Source organism: Trachymyrmex cornetzi, unplaced genomic scaffold, assembly GCF_001594075.2.
Source record: "Trachymyrmex cornetzi isolate Tcor2-1 unplaced genomic scaffold, Tcor1.1 scaffold16, whole genome shotgun sequence".
NCBI lineage: Eukaryota > Metazoa > Arthropoda > Insecta > Hymenoptera > Formicidae > Trachymyrmex > Trachymyrmex cornetzi.
Window position 1 is genome coordinate 5,361,609 of NW_017296201.1, and position 21,417 is coordinate 5,383,025.

General features: G+C 37.9%; 1 protein-coding gene across 1 annotated transcript in view; it reads left to right on the plus strand.

Moving 5' to 3' along the window:
* Positions 1-453: 453 nt before the first annotated feature.
* The window catches only part of LOC108758933 (beta-1,4-glucuronyltransferase 1), a 40,064-nt gene continuing 19,100 nt past the window's right edge, over positions 454-21,417 (plus strand). The window contains exons 1-2 of the mRNA XM_018504178.1: positions 454-740; positions 20,040-21,010. Coding sequence (XP_018359680.1) covers positions 636-740; positions 20,040-21,010 — 1,076 coding nt within the window. The 5' untranslated portion in view covers positions 454-635. The remainder of the gene's footprint in view (positions 741-20,039; positions 21,011-21,417) is intronic.

Sequence of the window (21,417 nt, forward strand, 5' to 3'; positions counted from 1 at the left end):
TATATGAATAGAATTTTTTTTATAGATTTTTTATTTCTTTTAAAAATTTCGAATTTGACTTCTATATTTCTATACGCGATGATCCCGCCGCTGTTTGGTCTAATATCGAATTAACTATAAATATTATAATAGTCAATAAAAAATCAAAGAGATGTCCGGATGCCTTTTACTTGAAGGATCTCGATAGCTGTCTTACTCCGTTCTCTTATCACGCTGGCAAATCTCTATATAGCTGATATAGCAGACATCAAGAGAGCCGTGCGGCAATACCGTGAGGGTTGATCGATCCACCGGTTGCGCGCGCGCTCGCCGCATGCGCGGAATCAACCCGCCGACATGCCGCGAGTCGCACGCACCTCCGAGCGAGAGAAAGAGAGAGCCGTTGCCGACCGATAACTGGCGAGGCCCAAGATCCGTAAATAAACGCACGAATCTTATCTTTTTTCCCCCCTTGGATTTTCCGTGACGTGTCGCGCACGATAGAAAAGACGCGCGGGTGCGGCCGTGCGGGGGTACGTACGTGCGATCGGGGTTGTGCGAGCGGTCAGCTCACAGCAGCGCGCGACCATCGTGTGCGCGTCATCGCCCATCGTACGAACGTACTGAGTCGATGGTACCATCGACGGCGACAGCGGATGTACGGTGAGCGTCAACCCGGCTTGGCCGATTACACCATCAGGCTGCCGCCACCAAGAGGGGAGGAGGTCTGTCTCGCGTGCCACCACACATCAATGGTTCAGGTGAGTGAATGATGCACTCTGTGCGAGGGTAGAGGGTGCGCGACAGAGTTCGTCACTGTCTCGCCCAGAGAGATGACGACAGGACGCAAGTGCGCTGTCGTACTGTCGTACTGTCGTACTGTCGCGTGTCGTGGGGGTTCGTGCCATTCGTGGTAACAGTGGTGGAGCACTACTCGCCTTGCTTGTTGTGTTGTCGCTGTTGGCGAGCATCAGCTGTGTCTGACGATGAGGCAACTGGGAGAGATGTCGCCACTCGAAACGAAACCGCCCTCACGTGGTGGTGGAAGTAGTTTCGGTTTTACTCTTGCTTTCCATCACTCTTTTATCTTTTGCCTCCCCTGTTTAATATAACGCCGTGGCATTGAGTTATCGATGCGTTGCCAAGGGATAGCGTCTATCATGCTGATTTTTAATTGATGTAATAAGTTTGTGCAATCCATAACGTTGGCAGTTACGCTATGTTGCTCTCATATTCATAATTTATGACATTGATATACCGCTTTCCTGCGCGCGTGGATATATACTTCGTCCATGAGAAATGGATGCATGTGTATGTGCGATGCGTTATTTGTATCCGCTGTCATCGATAACGGCTGAGATATGTATCGATAGATACACTTATGAGCTTTTACATGAGATTTTATAGGAACTTTACCTATAAGTGTAAATCATATATTGATAAACGATAAAATGTTAAAATCTATATATTTCGCTTGGTGATTCTAGTACAACGTGTACAAATAGATTTTTTAATCAAATAAATGTGGAATGAAATAAAAATCTCAATAAATCTATAGCTGTATAAGCTTGTAATAAAATTGTATATACCAAATACCATTTTAAACTCTTTCAAATTGCGAGCAGCATTAATTGACGAATCGCTTGGTAATTTTTAATTCCCGTAATAAAATTATATATATGCATCGAATAGGGGAGGGAGATAATTCCGAGCACAAAGAGAGAGTGTTATACACACACACACGCAAGTCATCTCGTAATCGTATAGTTTCTAACAGAGCGCTTAGTTTCTTGCATTCGAATGTAGGGTCATGAAAATCGCGCTGCATTCAATATAGTTATTAATCCGCGATGACCCGGAGCAAGCGAGGAGAAGAGCAACTCCTTGAAGAAAGGGAGAAACTGGAAATGGAGTGCGCGGTTTAAATTCTATATAATCAGTTCCGGTTCTGTAATAGTCCTTTATGTAAATGGATAATGGTTCTACAGCGCTTGGTTGGGTTCCTAGACGGCGAGTGCGTTGCTACTGCCGAAGGGCAGTTCATTAACTGCCAGACACTGGCTTCGATGAGAACTACAATTCGATGGAGAGAGAGAGAGAGAGGGGGAGGGAGGGGGCGGGGGATGAGTAAGAGGCGAAGGGGTGCGCGCGGTGCTGCTTTGAAGTGGTAGGCGCCTCGCGGGCGTCCAGTGCGGAACAACGAGAATTATCTTCTATTTCTCTACGTTCGCTCTTCTCCCTCGGCATCCGTTTATGCCCATCCATCCCTTGACACGCGCGCATCTATACAAGAATACGCTCCGTTGATTGAGACGCTTTAGGCGAGGCAATAATCGTGCCGGTTACCTGGCCCTATAAAAGCTATCTTAATGAGTTGACGGCAGACGAGAAGTGTTAATATATGTTGCTTTTGTATTCATTTCGTATTCAGCTATTTCACGATGTTCCGATGAAGAAGTTTTTATATCGCCAGTTTATATAGGGTGCTTTCCATTTGATGACACAAGCGTCGTTCTATCCTTGTTGATATTCAGAGAGTGACAAAGATAGAACAACACTTGTGTCGATTTGTGTCATCAAATGGAAAGCACTCATATTATCTAAAGAAACGAAACAATTTGATTTCTGTCTAAATGATGAATAATGCAAGGAATCGATAGAAAGAGATGAATATTGCCGAGTAAAACAATCATGTGTGTTGCTTGTCTAACCATAAATGATATGAACTTTGTCACAGTCTATATTAATCGCTTGAACAATTTTACGACATGCAAGTAATTGAGAACAGTTCTATATAGTAACGATTGAGATTGTATTATTTGTATCATGCTTCGTGAACGAACAATTACTTTAAGGATACATCTCTCATTATTATAGTCGCAATTATTTCCACGCGCGAGAAATCTTTTTTTCTCTTATTTTCTCTGAGAGGCAATCTCTGTAAAATGCTGCTGATATTTTACACGTTATTATCTCATTACAAGTTTCATACAGAAATTTATATAGATAAGTGGCTTAAGCTAAAAATGTCGATTAGTGCTTTTGTGCGTGATTGCCTGTAATCTACAAGCAAATTATGATGGTAGCAGCTTACCTAATTTTCTATCGAAATTCTCTTTAGCGGTGTAATCATCGTCCGCCTAACGCGTAAACATAGTTTCCCAAACACAAGCGATGATTTTATCCATATTTTACGCTTCCATAAGTCTGTATGTTACTGAATACCCATGTGGAATCGACGGCGGTTTTTTTCCTAATTGCGGATTCATCGCGCGTTAATTCATCCACTCTACTACGTTGTCCCGTTAATTATCGGCTCGGCTCATCACTCCGCCTGGCAATTATTAACGAATAAATCTAATAATTAACAACGTTTCATTAACGGCCACATCGATATCGACGATTATTTATGTAAACTATTATTATTTATGCTTTAATTGCAGCATATTTATTATTCTGCATCAGGTACATGAAGTCCTTTTTTGTGACGAGTCAGTCGATGAGTTTGTAATGGTTTACGTTAATGGGTTTTTACGCAAATACTAACAAGGAGCGTTAAGTTTGCCATGTTAAATGATAATAATTATTGTGCTCGCAAATATTAAGAGAGATAATTATTCATTGTATAATCATTCATGGTAATGATTAACGAATCTAGGAATTTTCTGTGTTCTATGTATACGCGAGTACAAGTGCACATTCAGCAGAAGAGATTAAAAAGTTCAACATTTTTTACATTGTATTTTTTTTTAATATGTGGTGCAATTTCCCTCATCGGTTTCATCTTTTCATTCTGTTCGCCGATATCTGCGCCATAATTCTGCTTGATGTGCATGTTTGATAAAATATTCTGATCATCTCAAAGCTTTTCACGTATCTCTACAATGAATAATTACAACATGCGATGGGTAGACGATACTCAAAATTTCAAGAATCAATACAGAAAATAGAAAATAGAAAATAGATTGTAATGTGCACAGTAAAAAGAAAATAAATTAGGTGGTACAGCAAACCTATAACTTACTGCGCAAATTCAACATTTATAATTAAGAAGATTTGATGGTTTAACAAATCGCTAATGTTATTCAGCTTTGCTATTTTAACATAGAAAATTGACTGTCTGTATATTACGACTGTATAGATTTGCTGAATCAGTGAAGTTTTCAGCTATAGTTTTTTTCCGATAGTATATTTTTCACTAAATCAGTCATTTTGGCACAATAATTTTAGTCTCGTCGGCGTAAATACTCAATTTTCAAATAATTGTCAAAAATGTCATAGTTCTGAAACAGAATCAATTTTTAAATGAGTATCGATCGTGAACGCGCGACCGATGGCCCGAGAAATGGATTTAGAATCGCGGTGGTTAGGTACCCTCAGAAATATAGTTGTATCGTCGAACATTCGTAACCGGTTTTTCGTTCGCGTTACGTTACGTCGTCGAATGAGCCGACGAAAATCAGCGTCTGTATAATCCGCCGGATGCTTGATTGGCCAGCCCGGAGCGAAAATATAGAGTACTCGACGTGGATATACCGACCTCGAAACGACCAATTTATTCGCGGTCGAGTTACCCTTCTGTGCCACTGCTCTCGTTGATAGTATCTCCTGCCAGCGAGCAGCGTCCGAAATCGTTGGTTCGATCTGAACTATCGACCCCCACCGTGTATTTGGGATGCTCGATATAGAGTCCTCTTTCTCCCGTCCATCCAATCTCGCTCTCTCGCTCGTCAACCTCGTAACTTGTTTGATTTCAATCATTTTCGAGTGTTTTCAATACATTTTCCAAGTGTTTTCGATGCGAGGCTCGCGAGAGCGCGACCAGGTATATTGTTTTATCGTTTCCGGCTGTTTTCAATAGGCTCGGGGATGCGTGCCGGATATGCGAATCGAAAACGTTGCATTATAGTGTACGCCGAATACCGACGCCGTCCGTCTGAAGTTCCTCGGTGCTCTGGACGAAATATTTTTATTTGTATATTTTTTATTTTTCGACGTCCACGCTTCCGTTTTGCACGCTTACACCGGAGAGGCCAGGCCCCCTGTTGTTTTTCACAGGATACATGCTGCCTGATTCTGTATGATGAAGTACGATCTTGGAATACGCGCCGCCGCATCGTGCTGGGTTTGATGAAGGGCTCTTATTAAAGGGCGAACACAGGCATGTTTTCGCATTTCGATCGAATATAATATTTACAGATTTTGAAATAAGAGATACGCGAGAGAAAAATTTAATTTCACGCACGAAAAATTCACAAAAAATTTTTTTCTGTGTGTACGCATTGTTGTATATATAGTACGTCTGAGAGTATGAATTAATATAATCTAGGTCGTTTGGTATTATTTAATTTATTTTTCCCCTAGTGATGTATGCAGTTGAATTTACTATTCTATTAAATACGAGTTTGCCAAACATTCTTTTTTTTTTTTTGCTTAATCAAGATTTGATGTATTGTTTGGAAGAATGTGAAGTATATTATTTTAGAAAGAGTAAATGATTTCTAAATTGGTTTGAACGTATTTAGATCTCTATTTTAACATTTACACAGCGGCTAATATACTTTATTAAATTACACCGCTAAATGTTTCCATATATATCCATTTATATCGTACCTCATAAACATGAAAATCATATTTACAATTTATATTTCTAACAAATATAGATATGGATTTAACACTAAGAGTATTAAATATAATTCTTATAATATTGATATAAACTCCAATATGATCCAGATTTATCGTCGTGGATTTAAAATTATGGATTAAATTTACACTTTATATTAATGTTTATACATTGAGAAAAAAATATGTTAAATTTTAATAAATACTTATTTAAGTAATGCCATATTCTTACTTAATAAATATTTACTCAATAAAAAAGTGATAGCTAAATCAAATTAATGGTTCTTGCACCAAATAAATCTCTCTCTTTTTCTCTCTCTTTCTCTCTCTCTTATATTTGATAAATATGCCCTCTAAATCTGAATCATTGGATAATCACTGATGTCAGTGCCAAGTATGCCACTTGTAATCAGTGAATTAAATGTGAGATCCCTAATCTAGCTAATCTTTATTATTTGATCTAACTAATCTTGTTTAGTGCTTAAATTTAATGAATATGGTATTGGAAGATTGAAATTAACATGCAAATATCAGTATTTTAGTTATATAATTAATGCTCAAACATTCTTCCTTTTTTAATTGAACTTCACTGATTATCAGTGCCAAGTATGCCATTGAGTAATTAGTGATTATTCACTGATTCAGATTTAGAGAGTATGACACTATTCAAACGTAGATTTATTAAAATATATATTTTTTCGATGTATCAACACGACAAGAATAATATAAATATTGCATGTTAAATTGATACTTATATTTTTTAGAGTTTATATATTCACTCCCAGCTAAGTTTCTATGTTAATAATAGCGCTTTGCGCATGGTATGCAATAATTACTTGGCGGAACCACTCGCGTGACATGATTTACATATCTGAGAAACAGAAAACTCGAAGAAGTAGGTATAGGCTTGACTACCCATCGCGTCTTCGTGTTCGCGAATCGTTGTGGACTACCCTTTGCATCGCCACCGGCTGTCAGTGACACGTCTTAGAATCACAGCTTGTTTAATTATCTCAGCAGTTATGTAAAGCAAACACGTGCAACGGCAGGAAAATTGAAGATGCGCTAATTATCGCGTAAAGACGCAAAAAGATGGATTCACAAGCAAGACGACGCAAGAGGTAGGAAAGAAGAAAAAAGGGCGAAAGGGAAAGGGTAGTTGTTTAATTGCAGTGGTTTTGCCACTCGACGAGCATGACTTCCGTCTTTAACTCTTGCAGTTGCGATATACTTCTGCTTTCCTGTGACTTTGCCGTAAGGTATCCTTTCCAAGCAGTCCCATCGAAAGTGACTAACTAGCTTTTGCACTCATGTGCAGTCAGTAATTACGCGGGTTTCTGGATGACAGATTAAGAAGGTTCCTTAATATTTTGCTGCGCTGTCGCAATAATCTTAACTCTTTCAAACCTAATTTCAATGTAACTATGTTAAAAAAATTTTTTAACATAATTCAATTCAAGGGCATTTTAATAAGTAATTCATACTAAAAAATTAATTCTTTTTCAAAATTTCAACTGTTTTTTTAACAAGTATATTATTATGTACATTTGGTCTCAGATGATGTCGATAGAACTAAATAAAACAACAGATAATGTTTTCAAATTTGATGTTCATTGCAATATTCACAGGATCTGAAGGATCCCCTCTGCTAGTAACTGGAGCCTTTAAAAATATCATCGATATTTTGATTGTGGATTTTAGATAAATTAGAATCTGAGAAAAAGTAAAATACAATCCGGCCTCAATGAATTACATTCTCTGTTACACGGCACGTTTAATTGGATTTAATTACATTCATAGTTATGAAATTGACCAATCATAGTTGTTCCTCAGAAGAATGGAACGTCTGTGGTTGGCCTGTTTCATAACTATGGACGTTGTTAAACCCGATTAAGGGCCGGTTTGACCAACGCCAGTTAACTTAATCGACCGTTAACTGACCAATCGCATTTGCTGTGTAGTAGAATTGACCAATTACGGTTGACAGTTAATCCCGATTAGAGTTAATTGGCGTTGGTGAAACCGGTCCTAAGGGTGCCGTGTAAACGTAGTCTATGATGAGGTAGAAACCCGAGTTAAAAATTTGACAAGTGTACGGGAACTTTTTCCGATTTGTATATAATTCTGAATAATTTGTAACAAAAAATTAGCTTTGTTTCTCGAAAATCCCTATTGCTGACGGAAGAGTTAATTCATGTTACCAGTGGAGGGTCAAATACAATATAGAATAAAATTAAAGAAATACTTTCAGTCACGTTAGAACATTTGAAATTTTTATTAAAAAAAATTTTTTTAAGTACCCTTTAAAATATTATATCTCATTTCCGTTATTATCCGTTGTTATCTATAAAATATCAGGCGAATTAAAAGAGAGCGATAAAAATTTCATCTGTGAAGTTACAGATAAGAAATTCATTGCAGAGTAAATTTCTATCGATTCTCATTTTAATCCACTTATTTTCTGTCGAAGATGAAGTAGAAATTTATTAGCAGATAACGAAGTTTAGTGTACATTTTCATGAGCAAGCACGCCGGAACTTTTAAGCGCCTAGAGACAGACTTAAGAACGAGAACAAATGAACGAGTATACACCGAAAGGGTGGTGCCAGGGTGATAGAGTGATATTTTTTTTTATCAAAGTCCGCTTAGCATAAAACGATTCAACGAAATATCGAACGTCCTGCGCTGCCTTCGGTTCGACAGATACCGTTCTCGAGAGTTCGATAATACGCACGTTGGCCTATCGTCTCGGCCAGGGGAATAGGCGAGATTCGTTTATTATCGTGGACCACATCTCTCTCGAATGACCCTTTTCAGCTGTTGTATCCGATGGTCGGGCGGTAAGGAAAGGAGATAGAGAGAGGAGAGGGACGAGTTTCAAAGAATTTCCAATTCTCAGCTTTTCAGTGGCGCCTTCGACGTTGGCGCCCGTGCACGAGATGGGTTAGCGTAATGAATGGTATTCAGTTTATTCTCTAGCTAAGTTACGTTGCAGCGCTCCGAGACGCCGACGCCGACGCCGACGTTGCATCGCTGCGGTGCGGCGCGGCTCGCAGCCGTTGCATCCAGGCACTGAACCAGAAATAAAATGGGACTGCGGCGAAATTGAAAGGCGGAATTTAGTCTTTATCCGTTATCTGCACGCGGAACTTCGTACACTCTCTCTTTTTCCCTTTCTTTCCTCCCGCTTTACGTCGGCATTCGGCCTTTCTTTCATGTCATTCCGCAACGGCGTATTCCGATACAGAATAGAATTTATCGTATGTTTTTAGGAAGGTAAAATACAAAATAAAAACGAAATATAAAAACAAGTATGATGAAAAAAAATGTATTGTTGGCAGAGAACGTGGATTAGCGTACTATGAGATAACAAATCAAGATTGATATCAGGCAAAATGAATGAAAACAGTCTGCGAAAAAAAGGATATAAAAAAAAAACTGTTCGTGGTAGATAAACCCATCATTTGATAAATAACAATATAATACATGAATATTGGTGCAATGAAAAAAAGTTTACTGCGTGCAAAGATATACTTTTTAAAAATGAGTAATAAGCAAGGATAAAAATATCTGAAATATCAGAAAAATGTAAATGTTGTTGAAATATAAAGAATCTAATTTATTAAAGTGAGGAAAGCCACAATGATAGAAAGGATTGTTGTAAAGAGATATTTTTGAGAGCTTTCCGATCTTTTATATAGAAACACGTCAGTAATTATTTTTTTATTTATTACAGAAATGTTTATTTCTTTATTTTCCCGTTGTTTAGCGAAGAAAATTATTAAGGGATGAAAAAATATTAAACAAAGAATGTGAAAAATTATTAAATAAAGGTATGACAAAAGTATCCGCATGCCATTTCGCACAGTATATTGATTCTTTTATTCTTTTATTTTATTAATAACAAGTGAAATTGTATTTGCCCGTCAATCTAACGGTACATAACGGAGAACGTGGATCTCCTATTCGGAAACTGCGAAATCGCGCGTTAGTTCGTGGTTTTTAGACAGCGTCGTGCATAGAACATGCGTCCGTTATCGAAGCCGTCCGGATGGTATCCGGAACGTCAGGATACGAGAAAAAAAATGCACGAGAGTTATTTCTGGTTTTCTCCTGGTGGTTGAGCCTGCGGAAATGCAACAACCACGCTGCGTGTGTAGCTGCGTTACAAAAATAATTTTGCACGGATGCGAACAGGCCGCGCGCCACCACGCACTGCGGAGCAGAATAAACAATCGACAATTTCGTAATCTCCAGCTGAATTATAAAACATTATTGATAAGCGTATAAACGTGGAGTTCCGGTGGTTACCGAGCCGGTTAATCGTTTTGTGGGAGACCAAGATTGTAAAGGTCCAAAATTTTAATACTCCATCGGCTAAGTTAAACTTTGAAGGCACAATTGATTATATATTTTGGTAGATAAAATTTAAATCTGTAGAAAATAAGTAAAATACAATCTGACTTTTATGATAGAAACTCGTTAAAACTTTCACAAGAATTTTTTCAGATTTTTAAACAATCCGGTGCAATCTAAAAATTTGCACTGAAGCTCAAAGACTTCCAGGTTGTTGATAGAAGGTGCAAAAAATTTCATACAGCCAAGAACGAAAAGTTCAGAGAGTTTGATATTTCAAGTTACATTTTATTATCCTTTGATTTCACGGATTCGATTACGATTTCGATATGCCTCATAATCATGTTTTTAAATCACTGGAAATTAGAGAAATCGTGAAAATATCGGGAAAATTGAAAACAACCAGAAAAATCAAGGAAAAGTAAGGGAATTTTGCAAAATTGTCTAGAAAATTAAAATTCTAGGTTTTAAAAAAGTTTAATATATGCGTAGAAATATCACTCTTACGCAACTTTGAAATACTACTACCAACTTAACAGCTGAATGCAAGTAATGTCAGCAACATTAATAGTAATTTACATCATTGCTATGTTGAACTGTTCTTTCAACAAAATATTTGACGGTTTCTAAATATTAAAACGGAAATACAAAAAATTTCAATAAACAAAAGTAAGTGGCTAAAAATTAAAAAACAATGTTTTTAAAGGACATACATTATTACGCGAGATATTAGAAGCGAATAATATATAAATTTATTAATTTTTAAAAAAATAATTATATATAAAATATGAATATAAATTTCAAAATATTATTAAATATTATTAAATATTGAAAGCATTAAGAGAAATCATGAAATTTTGTCTTGAAATCAGAGCAAAGTTATAGAATTTTATGATGAGAAATTTGTGGATGTGTGCAACCCTCCCTAGTAGTACAATTTATCAACCGAATATATATCCTCATATGTATGCCAATATTTAATCAATATTTCGCCAATGAATTGTGCTACTCGGGTTGTATAGTATAAGATACCGTGAGTTGCATACGCGAGTGTGCAATCGCTGTAAAAAGTCAAGAAATTAAAACACGGCTGTAGGCCACTTTGAACGTCTAATTTCGATATTGGTTATGAGATTTTCGCGGGGGTTCGATCCGGGTTTTATCCCTGCCCGAAGCGATCGCGAACGAGAGAACCGCAGCCCAAGTACACAATTTGATAATGGGTTAGTTGTGTAATGTGCACACATTCGATGGTCGGTTCCAGTCAGTACACGCGCGCTACAGCGCGGCAGACTGAATCAGTGATAACAACGTGTTCGCATAATCAATCATGCCGTGACTCCACCTTCTGTATACATCGGCATCATCGCCGCGCCTCCGTTAGGGTACTTCACATACCTACGTTAGTATCTACACCGCCAGGTCCTCGTGTACCGTGTAGAGAGACGTGTAGAGTTGTGCGTTAGCAAGCAGCTACCTGAGCGAGCACACGAGTTTCCATTGTGTTTGAATTACCATAGGAACTTCGTACGCCGTATGACCATTGACGGCGTGCGTTCCGCTCTTGGTTATTTGTTCGCAATCGATACGTTCGATCTCTCGTAAGAACGCGGAGAATGCGCGATAATTATATATAGATGTAAGAACAGAAATAATTTCTCTATTCAGAGAACTAGAGCCGAATATCATCGGCGAGATATGCCGTATTTTTCTATTATACGCATCGCTATTATTTTGCTGCATCGAAAATACAATTCTTTTTTTATTTTTTCCCTACCTTCCTTTTTCTCTTTTTAGTTACATCGCTGTTTTCGAGCCTGTTACACATTTGCGTAAGTGCTCTTTGCTAACGGCCTCGGGAATGAATATCGACTAAACTGCGCGCGCCCTCGACAGTTGTGTTGTCCGATCAACGTTGATCGGCTTCGGCGATGCAAAGCGTAGATCCACCACCTATCGATCTTCCTCTTTCATCTTCCTCTTTCACGTGGATCATAGTTGCTGTTACCGCCGCAATCGCCGCGTATTTGCAAGCGACGTCCACACGAGCTTCCAATGCTTACCGTACAAGGCGTGGTATTTATCGGGGAACGATGCTACTTTGTGGTGGACTCGATTGACGAACGTTTGATGTTACTGTACGACGTCAATCGCTCACCGGATTTTGCAAGCAAGCATGATGAGATCAGAGAGAAATCATCTGTACTTTAACAGTTTGGAATTTAAAATCTTGTGGACGCGAAAGAAGAAAAATATCGTATATACTTTTCAAATTGTACGCGTATTTATTCTAGAATCTTAATAAGTATCTCATAAATATAAATTTGAAACATTCTTCCGGAAATTTCGCTGGCACTTTAATTAAACTGCCTTCACTTTAAATATCAATTGATACGCGGAGACTGGTGAGAAGCAAGCATGATGAGAGAGATTATCTGTACTCAAACAGGTTAAAATTCAAAATCTCGCGGACGAAGGGAGAAAAATGTAAATAATGGCGATAGAAAGATCAATTTATGAGCAAATAATTAGGTCAAAAATGTAAAGTGGTTTATTAGAGCGTTACTCAATTAGTTAAAATGTAATATACATATAGGAAACGTTTCGATTTTACTTAGTTTTCCTCAGTCCATTAAAATAATGAATAAAAGATAATCTTAATGTTTAAATGATATCCTCAATGGACACCAGACAAAATAATTCTTAATTATAATTGTACCGAAAGCCACATTCCAACACAATTAATGATGATTGTCAAATTGATGTACATTCTTCATTAATATATAAATAGAGGTACAATTGAGAAACTATTTTCCTGTTCGAAGGCGAAAAAGTAGAGTCAGAGGAGAAAAAATGTCATATACAGGGTGTATCTGAAATAACGCCTACTAATTATATAGTTATTCTTAATAAAAAACTAAGTCGAAAAGTTCTCTATCATTTTACAATTTCGCAATATTTTTTTTAGTTACCCAATGGTCCAAATGTCTAAAATCGATGTATAAAACAACTTTAAGATATCTTTTTAAGAGTTCTCTCTTTAAGAAACATCTTCAAAACGTTTCACAAAGAACACTGAAAGATATCTTAAAATTGTCTTATACATCGATTTTATCTTCAGTTTATTCGGCAATCTTTAGAAATTAATATCTCGTTAACTATTGCGAAAATTGCAAAATAGTAGAGGACTTTTCGACTTAGTTTCTTATTAGGAATAACATTGTACGATTAGTGGGCGTTATTTCAGATACATCCTACATACTTTTTAAGTCCTGAATACATTCTAGAATTGTCATAAATATCTCATCAATTTATCATATGAATTGGAAACGTTCTCTTCTGAAAATTTCATTAGCTTAATTAGATTCCTCTTTAAATATCAATCGATATAGGAACTGAGTACACGAGGTCGCTCAGTTGTGTACGTGATCTCACGCCGCGGTTCATCTTTAATGGACTTTGAGAGTTTTTCTCCGAGCTCGAAAATATTAAATTTTGTCCCCTCTTTATGCAGCGGTTGCGTCACACCGGTCGCGCGTCATCGGAGTAAAAGAGGGTAAGAGAGCAGTGGGTGGATGGGCAACCTTCGAAGAAGGGGAAGTCGTGGAATCGGGACACTTCCGAATGCACATCCCAATGCATTCTGATATTACGTCTGCGACGCGCAAGAGAGCCCGAGCGCGCCAGCCAGCCAGCCAGCCCTCTCTTGCAATTGTAATGAGCGTCCGCTGTGCGCGACGTAGGGATTTGCTGGCAGTAATAGCATGCAAACATCCTTGCGGAGAGGAGGGAACACGGCGAAGGACATCCCGTCCCTCTTCTACCTCTTTTCTCGCAGCCGTGCGCGACGTCACGACGAGTTAATACATCCGCCCACCAGACACGGAGGACACCAGGATGGTAGTTGTCCTCTCGGGTGGACGTCGACGGCGGCAGGAATTTTCTCGCGTTTTACACAGACGTGCACGGATGCACTCGGAGGTTTCCGCACTGGGTTGTAAAAATCCCTGCAACTGATGTCGCCTCTCAACGGCGACGCTCCGTCCTTCCGCGGACACTAGCGACGTGTGCAACGAAGGGCATCGAGCAACGAGAAGGAACGCTTACAAGTTTCATATCGTGATAACACGCGAAAACTTTTTAATAGTTTCTTATCTTATTATTCGCAATGTGCATATTTGAAAGTATTTTATTTAACAGACATGCATGTACCCAAGCAGAACGAGCCATTATAGTATCGAAATGATGTCAAAATATCATTTACGATTCATTTCAACGTCATTTTGATGTTAACGTGACTTATTGTTCCGCTTGGATATATTTATTATTATTTTGTGTTTCTATTTTATTTCTATCCACTTGCTTTTATATTTCTTGTATTATTATCGCTTCTACCACATTAGTCTTTGTTACGTTATTACTTAAACTTTATGTAATGCTTTTGTTCTGAGAAAAATAGTGCTGGAGCAGAATAATCTTTCGTAAATATAGACACACATTTATGAAAAATCCTTCTATTTACAATTCACATTTGGAATATTCCAAGTATTATCATGTATTTTTCTTCGTGTATTGACTTACGTGATAACGACTGAAACATGCGTCTTAACGTAGAGAATTTAACCGTTGGTATCATATTGCCCTAATAAAAGTACACTGCAAGTTGTTTACTCTCACTTCGTTACATGACATTTCTGTAGGTTTTCGTGTACGTTGTAATGTTCCGCGTTTTTCTTTATATGCAAAACAAAGATGATTGCGCTGTCGAGGTACTCGTTCGCACTTTTTTTTTTTCCGCAATAATGATACGACAAGCAACGAAATGGAACGAAAACATGATGATGGAAAAATCGCGTTTGCCGAACAAATTATAAGAAAATAGTTATGACGAAGTTGGTTGGTTTACGTACCGCCGTCGTGTGTAATGGCGGTCTTTCTCGGCGCGCACTAAGAAAAATATGCTACGTCGGAATTCGCGAACTTCAGTTCGCTGTCATCGTTGCTTTAAACAATTTCGCCAGGCGGCTCCTTTTTCTGTATTTTTTCCCAGCTGTACGTTTAATGGCTAGAGTTTATATATAACGTTGTCGCTTTCAAATATTATCCGTGAAAACGCGCCGAAACGAGCGCAACTGTGTATGTTACTGCTTTGTGGGCGCGTTACAAACGAAAAGCTCGATAGCAAAACAAAACTACACAAGCCGATCGCCTAGTATTCAGGCAACGGCATTAAGCAATTAATTCTCATGTTAACATTTTGTTTTCTCAACACTGCAGCATCGCTGCGGTACTTATAATTGGATAATTTCACTTGCGCGGGAATTTTAAATTAAAACTGTCTGTGCAGCTTATATTGAAAATTGAAACTATTTTACTCAATTACTACACGAGATGTGTTTGGAGCGCCGGACGAGATCTGATTTTAAGTTTCTAATTGATTGATAAAAGAAGATAAAAGGATCAAGCACTGTTAAATTTATTATATCAAATTATACCCAATTTGAATTGATTTTAAATATTTCTAAAAGTCGCCACTATTTCTAATCAATATATCGTTAATTTAACTAAAACAGTGGCGTAGTTTAACTCAGACGGTTAGACTCAAAGATAATATAGATTTGATTCAAATTTGGTTTATTATTTATTTAAATGCATACGTTAATACGGATGTTGTTTACTTTGAAACTAACTACAGAAACGGATCGATTTACATTTTGACATACATAGAAGTTAAAAATAACAAAATGTTATTTAACTCAAGGGATTGAATTATCATTGCTTTGATATTTAACGGTGAGACATTAAGCAACTATAATTTCTATATGTTAACAATTTATTTCATCAATACTGCACCATCGCTGCAGTATTTATAATTAGATAATTTTACTCGCGAATTACTCGCGTGGGAATTTCAAATTCGAATGGTCCGCATCATCCTGTATTGAAAATTGAAACTAATTTGTTCAATTACTACATCCGTAGATATAAACGTGTCTGATGGAGTGTCGGACGAGATTCGTTAAACTTATAATCGACTGAAGATAAAAGAAAAGCAACAAAAACTTCGTTCTTATTTATGATTCCATACTTGCCTGCTGAGATAACACATAGGAATATCGCGAAAGTGTCGTCGTTCCCATTAGTTTTCCGTCGGCGTCGGGTTGACGTACCGTTGCTGGATGCGTCTTTGAATCGTCAAACATTTGCACTTGCCATATCCATCGAGTACAGGTTGTCCCGCGAGAGGAACGCGGCATGTAACGCGTTGCCGTATGCATACGTGCATTACATACACAGGTATGCGTTCCGCATACAAGTTGTACCTCGCGAGAGAGCGTAACATCGCGCGTAGTAGAGAGAGAGAGAGTACATTACGCGCGCAACTCTTTCCGCACCCTAATGCATCCGATATCCGCTTCCCCAAAGTCGGTCAAGGCTCCTTCAGAAGATGCATTTCCACTTGAAACTTCCTTCCCGCGTTCGAGCTCGAAAAGACGACCACCGCACGTCCGAACAGCCAACGTTTGCCCGTCAGTGAGGCCGCAGGTCGATGCGGGAAGGTTGAGAGGTTCAGGAGAGAAGGGAGAGAAGAAGGGAGAAATGGAGGAGGAGGAATGATTTATATCCCTCGGGCGCGAAGATCTTACCTCGGGTGTTAGTTCCGCCGGTTGAACATCCAGATGGAAAGCGGGTGGGCATGGCACATGGGGCGGTGGCAAGGAAGGGTTGCCGCGAACTTCTTATCGGTGTGTATATAATTTTCGGTGGGGTTTGCAGTTAGTAGGTAACACCGCGCGGCTGCCCTTTGCCCTCGGCGTGGAACTTGCTGCGGTGGGATACTTACGACCGACGTTTACGCCGGGGATGCAACACATTGTTCCCCCAAGGCACATTAGGTCGGATTTCCTAGCGTCGAGTGGTTGGCTGCGGTTTAGCGATTTTTCCAAGGGTCGCCGGCATTGGTGCGTTTGACTTCTCGGGCCGAGTAACTCGATACGCACTAAGTTTTAGTATCGCATTTCACCAGGAAACCTTTCTGAAGTAGTAAAGTAGGACAAGTCTCAGCTGAGTTCTCAAATTATTCATTACAGGGATCCAAATGTAAATAAAGAAATATGAAGCTCAGCTTATATTTAATTTACAGTTGTGATTGTGATATAAAATCCCTCGAACGTTTTATAACTTTTATTACTTTTTGTATTTATTAGTTTTGCGCGGAGAAAATATATTTATATAAATAGAATTTGAAAGAGTAACAGATGTTCCTCGTTTATTCTTTCGTTTTTTTTTCATTGCCTTTGGCATCCGATGCCGTCGTCCTCGTTATCTTGTTATAAGACACAGATTTTTGCAATGGGTCCTGTTGAATAGCGGACTCGTAGTTAGGTAAAGTAGTCCTTGTCCTTGCTCTGCACTCAACAGTCACAACAAACTGTTATCGGTTAGGTTCTCGGCAGTTTACTTTCGCCAGTGACCGAACCACTTCCATGAGTTTGTTTAAAAACAACGCCAGCCGTTGCGGTGTTATCGTAAGTTCTTCGCTTAGAACATCCATCGCACAGTGAGGTATTTTCGTAAAAACTTTCTAAAAAATGTGACTAACAGTCAAAATATGAAGTTGCAAATTTTGCGTTTTTAAAGTTGCGGATTTGTGTTTTTTTTTATCTCAAGTTTTAACTAGTAAGTTATGTATTATATTATTTAATAACGAGTTTTAATATATTTGTAAGATGTTATTTGTACAAATTATTTGAGTTTAACTGATTTGACAAAAAAAAACTTTATTTTACATGTAAGAAAAATATTTTATTTCTAGATGAAAGAGAGATATATGTTCGAGTATTTTCGACAATTTGTTTGCACAAGATTATATTGACTTTTAATTACAGCTGTAAAAATATCTTGTATTTGGATCTTTTATATGACAATATTAACATTTTAATCTGATGTAGTATATAGCCGATATATTCATAGTCTTATATTTGATCGTTTTAAATTCAGACTTAAGATGTCACATAAATCAGTCATAGAGAGGGATCCATATTAATATTATAATATCTCTTTATTAGAAATAACTTAAAACCGTTTTGAAACTGTGCACTGTGAATACTGACCTATATATTATTATCAAACTCTTATCACCATTAAATACATTTTTTTAATTCTACAACTTTGCTTCTTACATATTTTTTGCTATAGTTGATCTTTTTTAAATATTTTAGGGTTTTCAGACTTTTTTAAAAGGATTCTGTACGGGTCAGTAAATTTTTGTTTTTATGTAAACTTTTTTCTATATACAATTTAGCGTGTGAAAAATATATAAAGTGATGACATTCATATTACATTTACTGCTAATTTTAAAAGAATGATGAATGACGTTCTTTACAGTTCTTGCTATTATTTCGCTATGGATATAAAATATATAATACTTTCAATTCAAAAGTGAAATGTTTAAAGCATATGTTGCATCGTTTTTTCTTTGCCTTTCAACGAAAATTACGCTTTTGACCATGCTTTTCTGAAATTGCCCCAATGTATGCCGCGGTAATCTCCCTATTTATAGAAGAGAGCGAAATATCCCCAGTTTAAACGCACCCTCGCTTGGCTTTCTTGACTTTCCTCGCAAATACGCGCGAAGGATATAATCCGATTACACGTTTTGATACGTTCAGAGATGGTGTAGAACAACGCGTGCGTGCTTGACTGCATTTTGCCTGGTGTATTTTCCTGCCGTTTGCTTTAGTCTCGCGTTCTAGTCACAGGAACGATTCTTTTGGATTTCAAAGCTAATCGTTTATCGAATTTATAGCAGCTGCAAACAACAAAATGTTGAATTGTATTTTTCCTTTTATATGTGTATCTAATTTAAACAATTCATCTTTTATTGAATTATTCCGTTAAACAAGACGCGTTTTTCCTTGTAAATTTATCTACTGTCAATAAACAACAAATTTTGTATGAATTCAACTGTTTTGGTAAACAACTCGCTTGGTTCGGTGTTATTTAGCACCTTTCTCGAAACGTTAGTCCGCCGCTGACTAATACAAGATTCTCGTCATTATACAGCGGCTTCATCTCGCCACGGGTCGCTTTATTCCTCTCACGTATCTCTATGAAATTATTCACGCTGGCCGGCGACACATTGTGCCTCGCGGTTCTAGAAGAATAAGTGGCGAACATAAAACGCGAACAACGAAGAGAGCTGCTCCTTGGCCTTCTTAACTCGAATACGTTATGATGAGAACACATGATATTCGCCTCACGATTATTTTTTATGTTTTCACGATTATTTTCTATATTTTATTCCTTTCCTCGACTAGGAAAATAATAACTCGGTGATAACTGCGTCCTTATGGCAGAGCTTGTATAGTTATCGTCGCATATATTATCGCTTCGCTTTATTACATATATTACCGAGATTGGTATCATTCTGGTGAGTTTAATTCTTGATGTCATAGTCCCTTATATCTGAGATCGTTTTAAGTACAGTTTGAAGGCGTCATAAATCACATAGCTGTATAAATTATATAGCTGTTATTACTTATTACATAGCTGTTAATATTAGCATATTAAGATATTATTTAAGATAGTCTTGAAATAAGGACTATGAATATTGGTCTCGCGAAAAGAAAAAGATACATAAAATATATCAATCAAAATAAATCTTTCTTTAATTCTCTATAAAATCAAAATTCCTATAATTGTCGATCAGAATTATTCTTTTATATCTTCGAAGTCAAAGTGTGAACTTTTTCTTCCTAAAATGATATTCATGTGAAAAGATCGATTTGCTAAAGTACGTAAGTATTTAGCCAGATACAAATCTGAAAATAATTTTGTTAGACTATTAAAATAATTACGTAGAACCCCAAGTTGGTTGTTAGAACGTCAAAACTTTTTGCAACATTGCTCAACTGTGCTTGAACGTCATATATAATTATTTTAATAATTCAATTATTTTTAGATCTGTATCCAAGTAAATTCTTAGATACTTTAGGCAAAGTCGTTTTTTCCATACAGTGCCCGCGTAAAACAACGTGAGCGACGTGAACAACCAGCTGTAAGTTTGTTTTCTCTTACAGCTGGGATGCCGGCCATGGAATCTCAGTTTAACGAGCGTGATCATCCTGGCGCTGTCGAACATGCTGCTGACGTTCCTGCTGTTGCAATCGGAGACTTGCGCGCCAGAAGCGATCCCGCGGGAAGTGGAGATGAACGCCGTCACCGAGTGGAATCTCGGCACTCTCGTCAAGCACGAGCAACAATCAGAATGCATCACGCAGGATTATCAGCCCGCGTCACCTGACGCTAACAGTCTCAAGCTGGACATTAAGCTCGGTAGATGGGACTCCCGGCGGATATTCCGGATGTACGACTCGGTGCTGGTCGGCAGCAGGTTCACGGAGCTTTCGCAGACCTATCGAGTGTGTCTGGCTACCCAGAGCTCTGTGGAAAAATTACACTCACTGGTACAGGTCGCCTTGCACTGGACCGGCCCGATGTCCGTAGCGCTCTATGCCGCCGGTGATGAAGAATTTGAGGTGTTGCAGCGTTATTTGGTGTATTTGAGGAGGTGCTACGAATCTATCAGAGAGAGAGTGATTTTCTCTCTCGCCGTGCCGAAAATGCGAACGCCCAAGAAGCAGCCGCGCGTTATCGAACTGCCGGACCATGTCGATTGTGCCAAACCGGAAGCTACCCTCAACGAGTTCATGAACCGCGTGCCCAGCGAGCAGACCAATTGGCGGATACGGAATGTATATCCGCAGAATCACATGCGGAACCTGGCACGCAAAAACTGCCAGACGGACTACGTGTTTTTAACGGACGTCGACATCGTCCCGAGTTTCAATCTGACGGTCGTGCTCGACGAGTTCCTTAGGAACGACAACTGTGATAAGTGCGCCTATGTAATACCCACGTACGAGTTGGACACGCGCGTGAGGTTTCCTCCAAATAAGACGGAGCTAATTAGGCTCGCCACGAAAGGCTTGGCCAGGCCTTTCCATCAGAAAGTCTTTATACATAATCAGTTTGCCACGAATTTCACGAGGTAAATGACATTTTATATTAATTATTGTAATTAAATGTTATTTAATATTACATTAGCCCTTTATAAATTTCTTGAAATTATGTTCGCTATAATTAATTGGAAACAATTAAAACACTAATCAATTTAGTACCCGTTGATTGAAATTGATTAAATGCTCACAACGTGACAGACTATGAATGCATAGTAATTTTTTTTATGACAAGTTGCATTATTTGTACTTTAGTAATAATTTGTTAATAATAATTTTACCATTATTTAGCGATTGTATTTTTATAATTAACAATTTATACAAAATTACACGGCATATATATGTATATAATTTTGTGTATATAAAATATGTATCGTGAAATATAAAATAGTCTTATGGATGAGACTTAGCATAAATATTTAGTCTTTTTATTTTACAG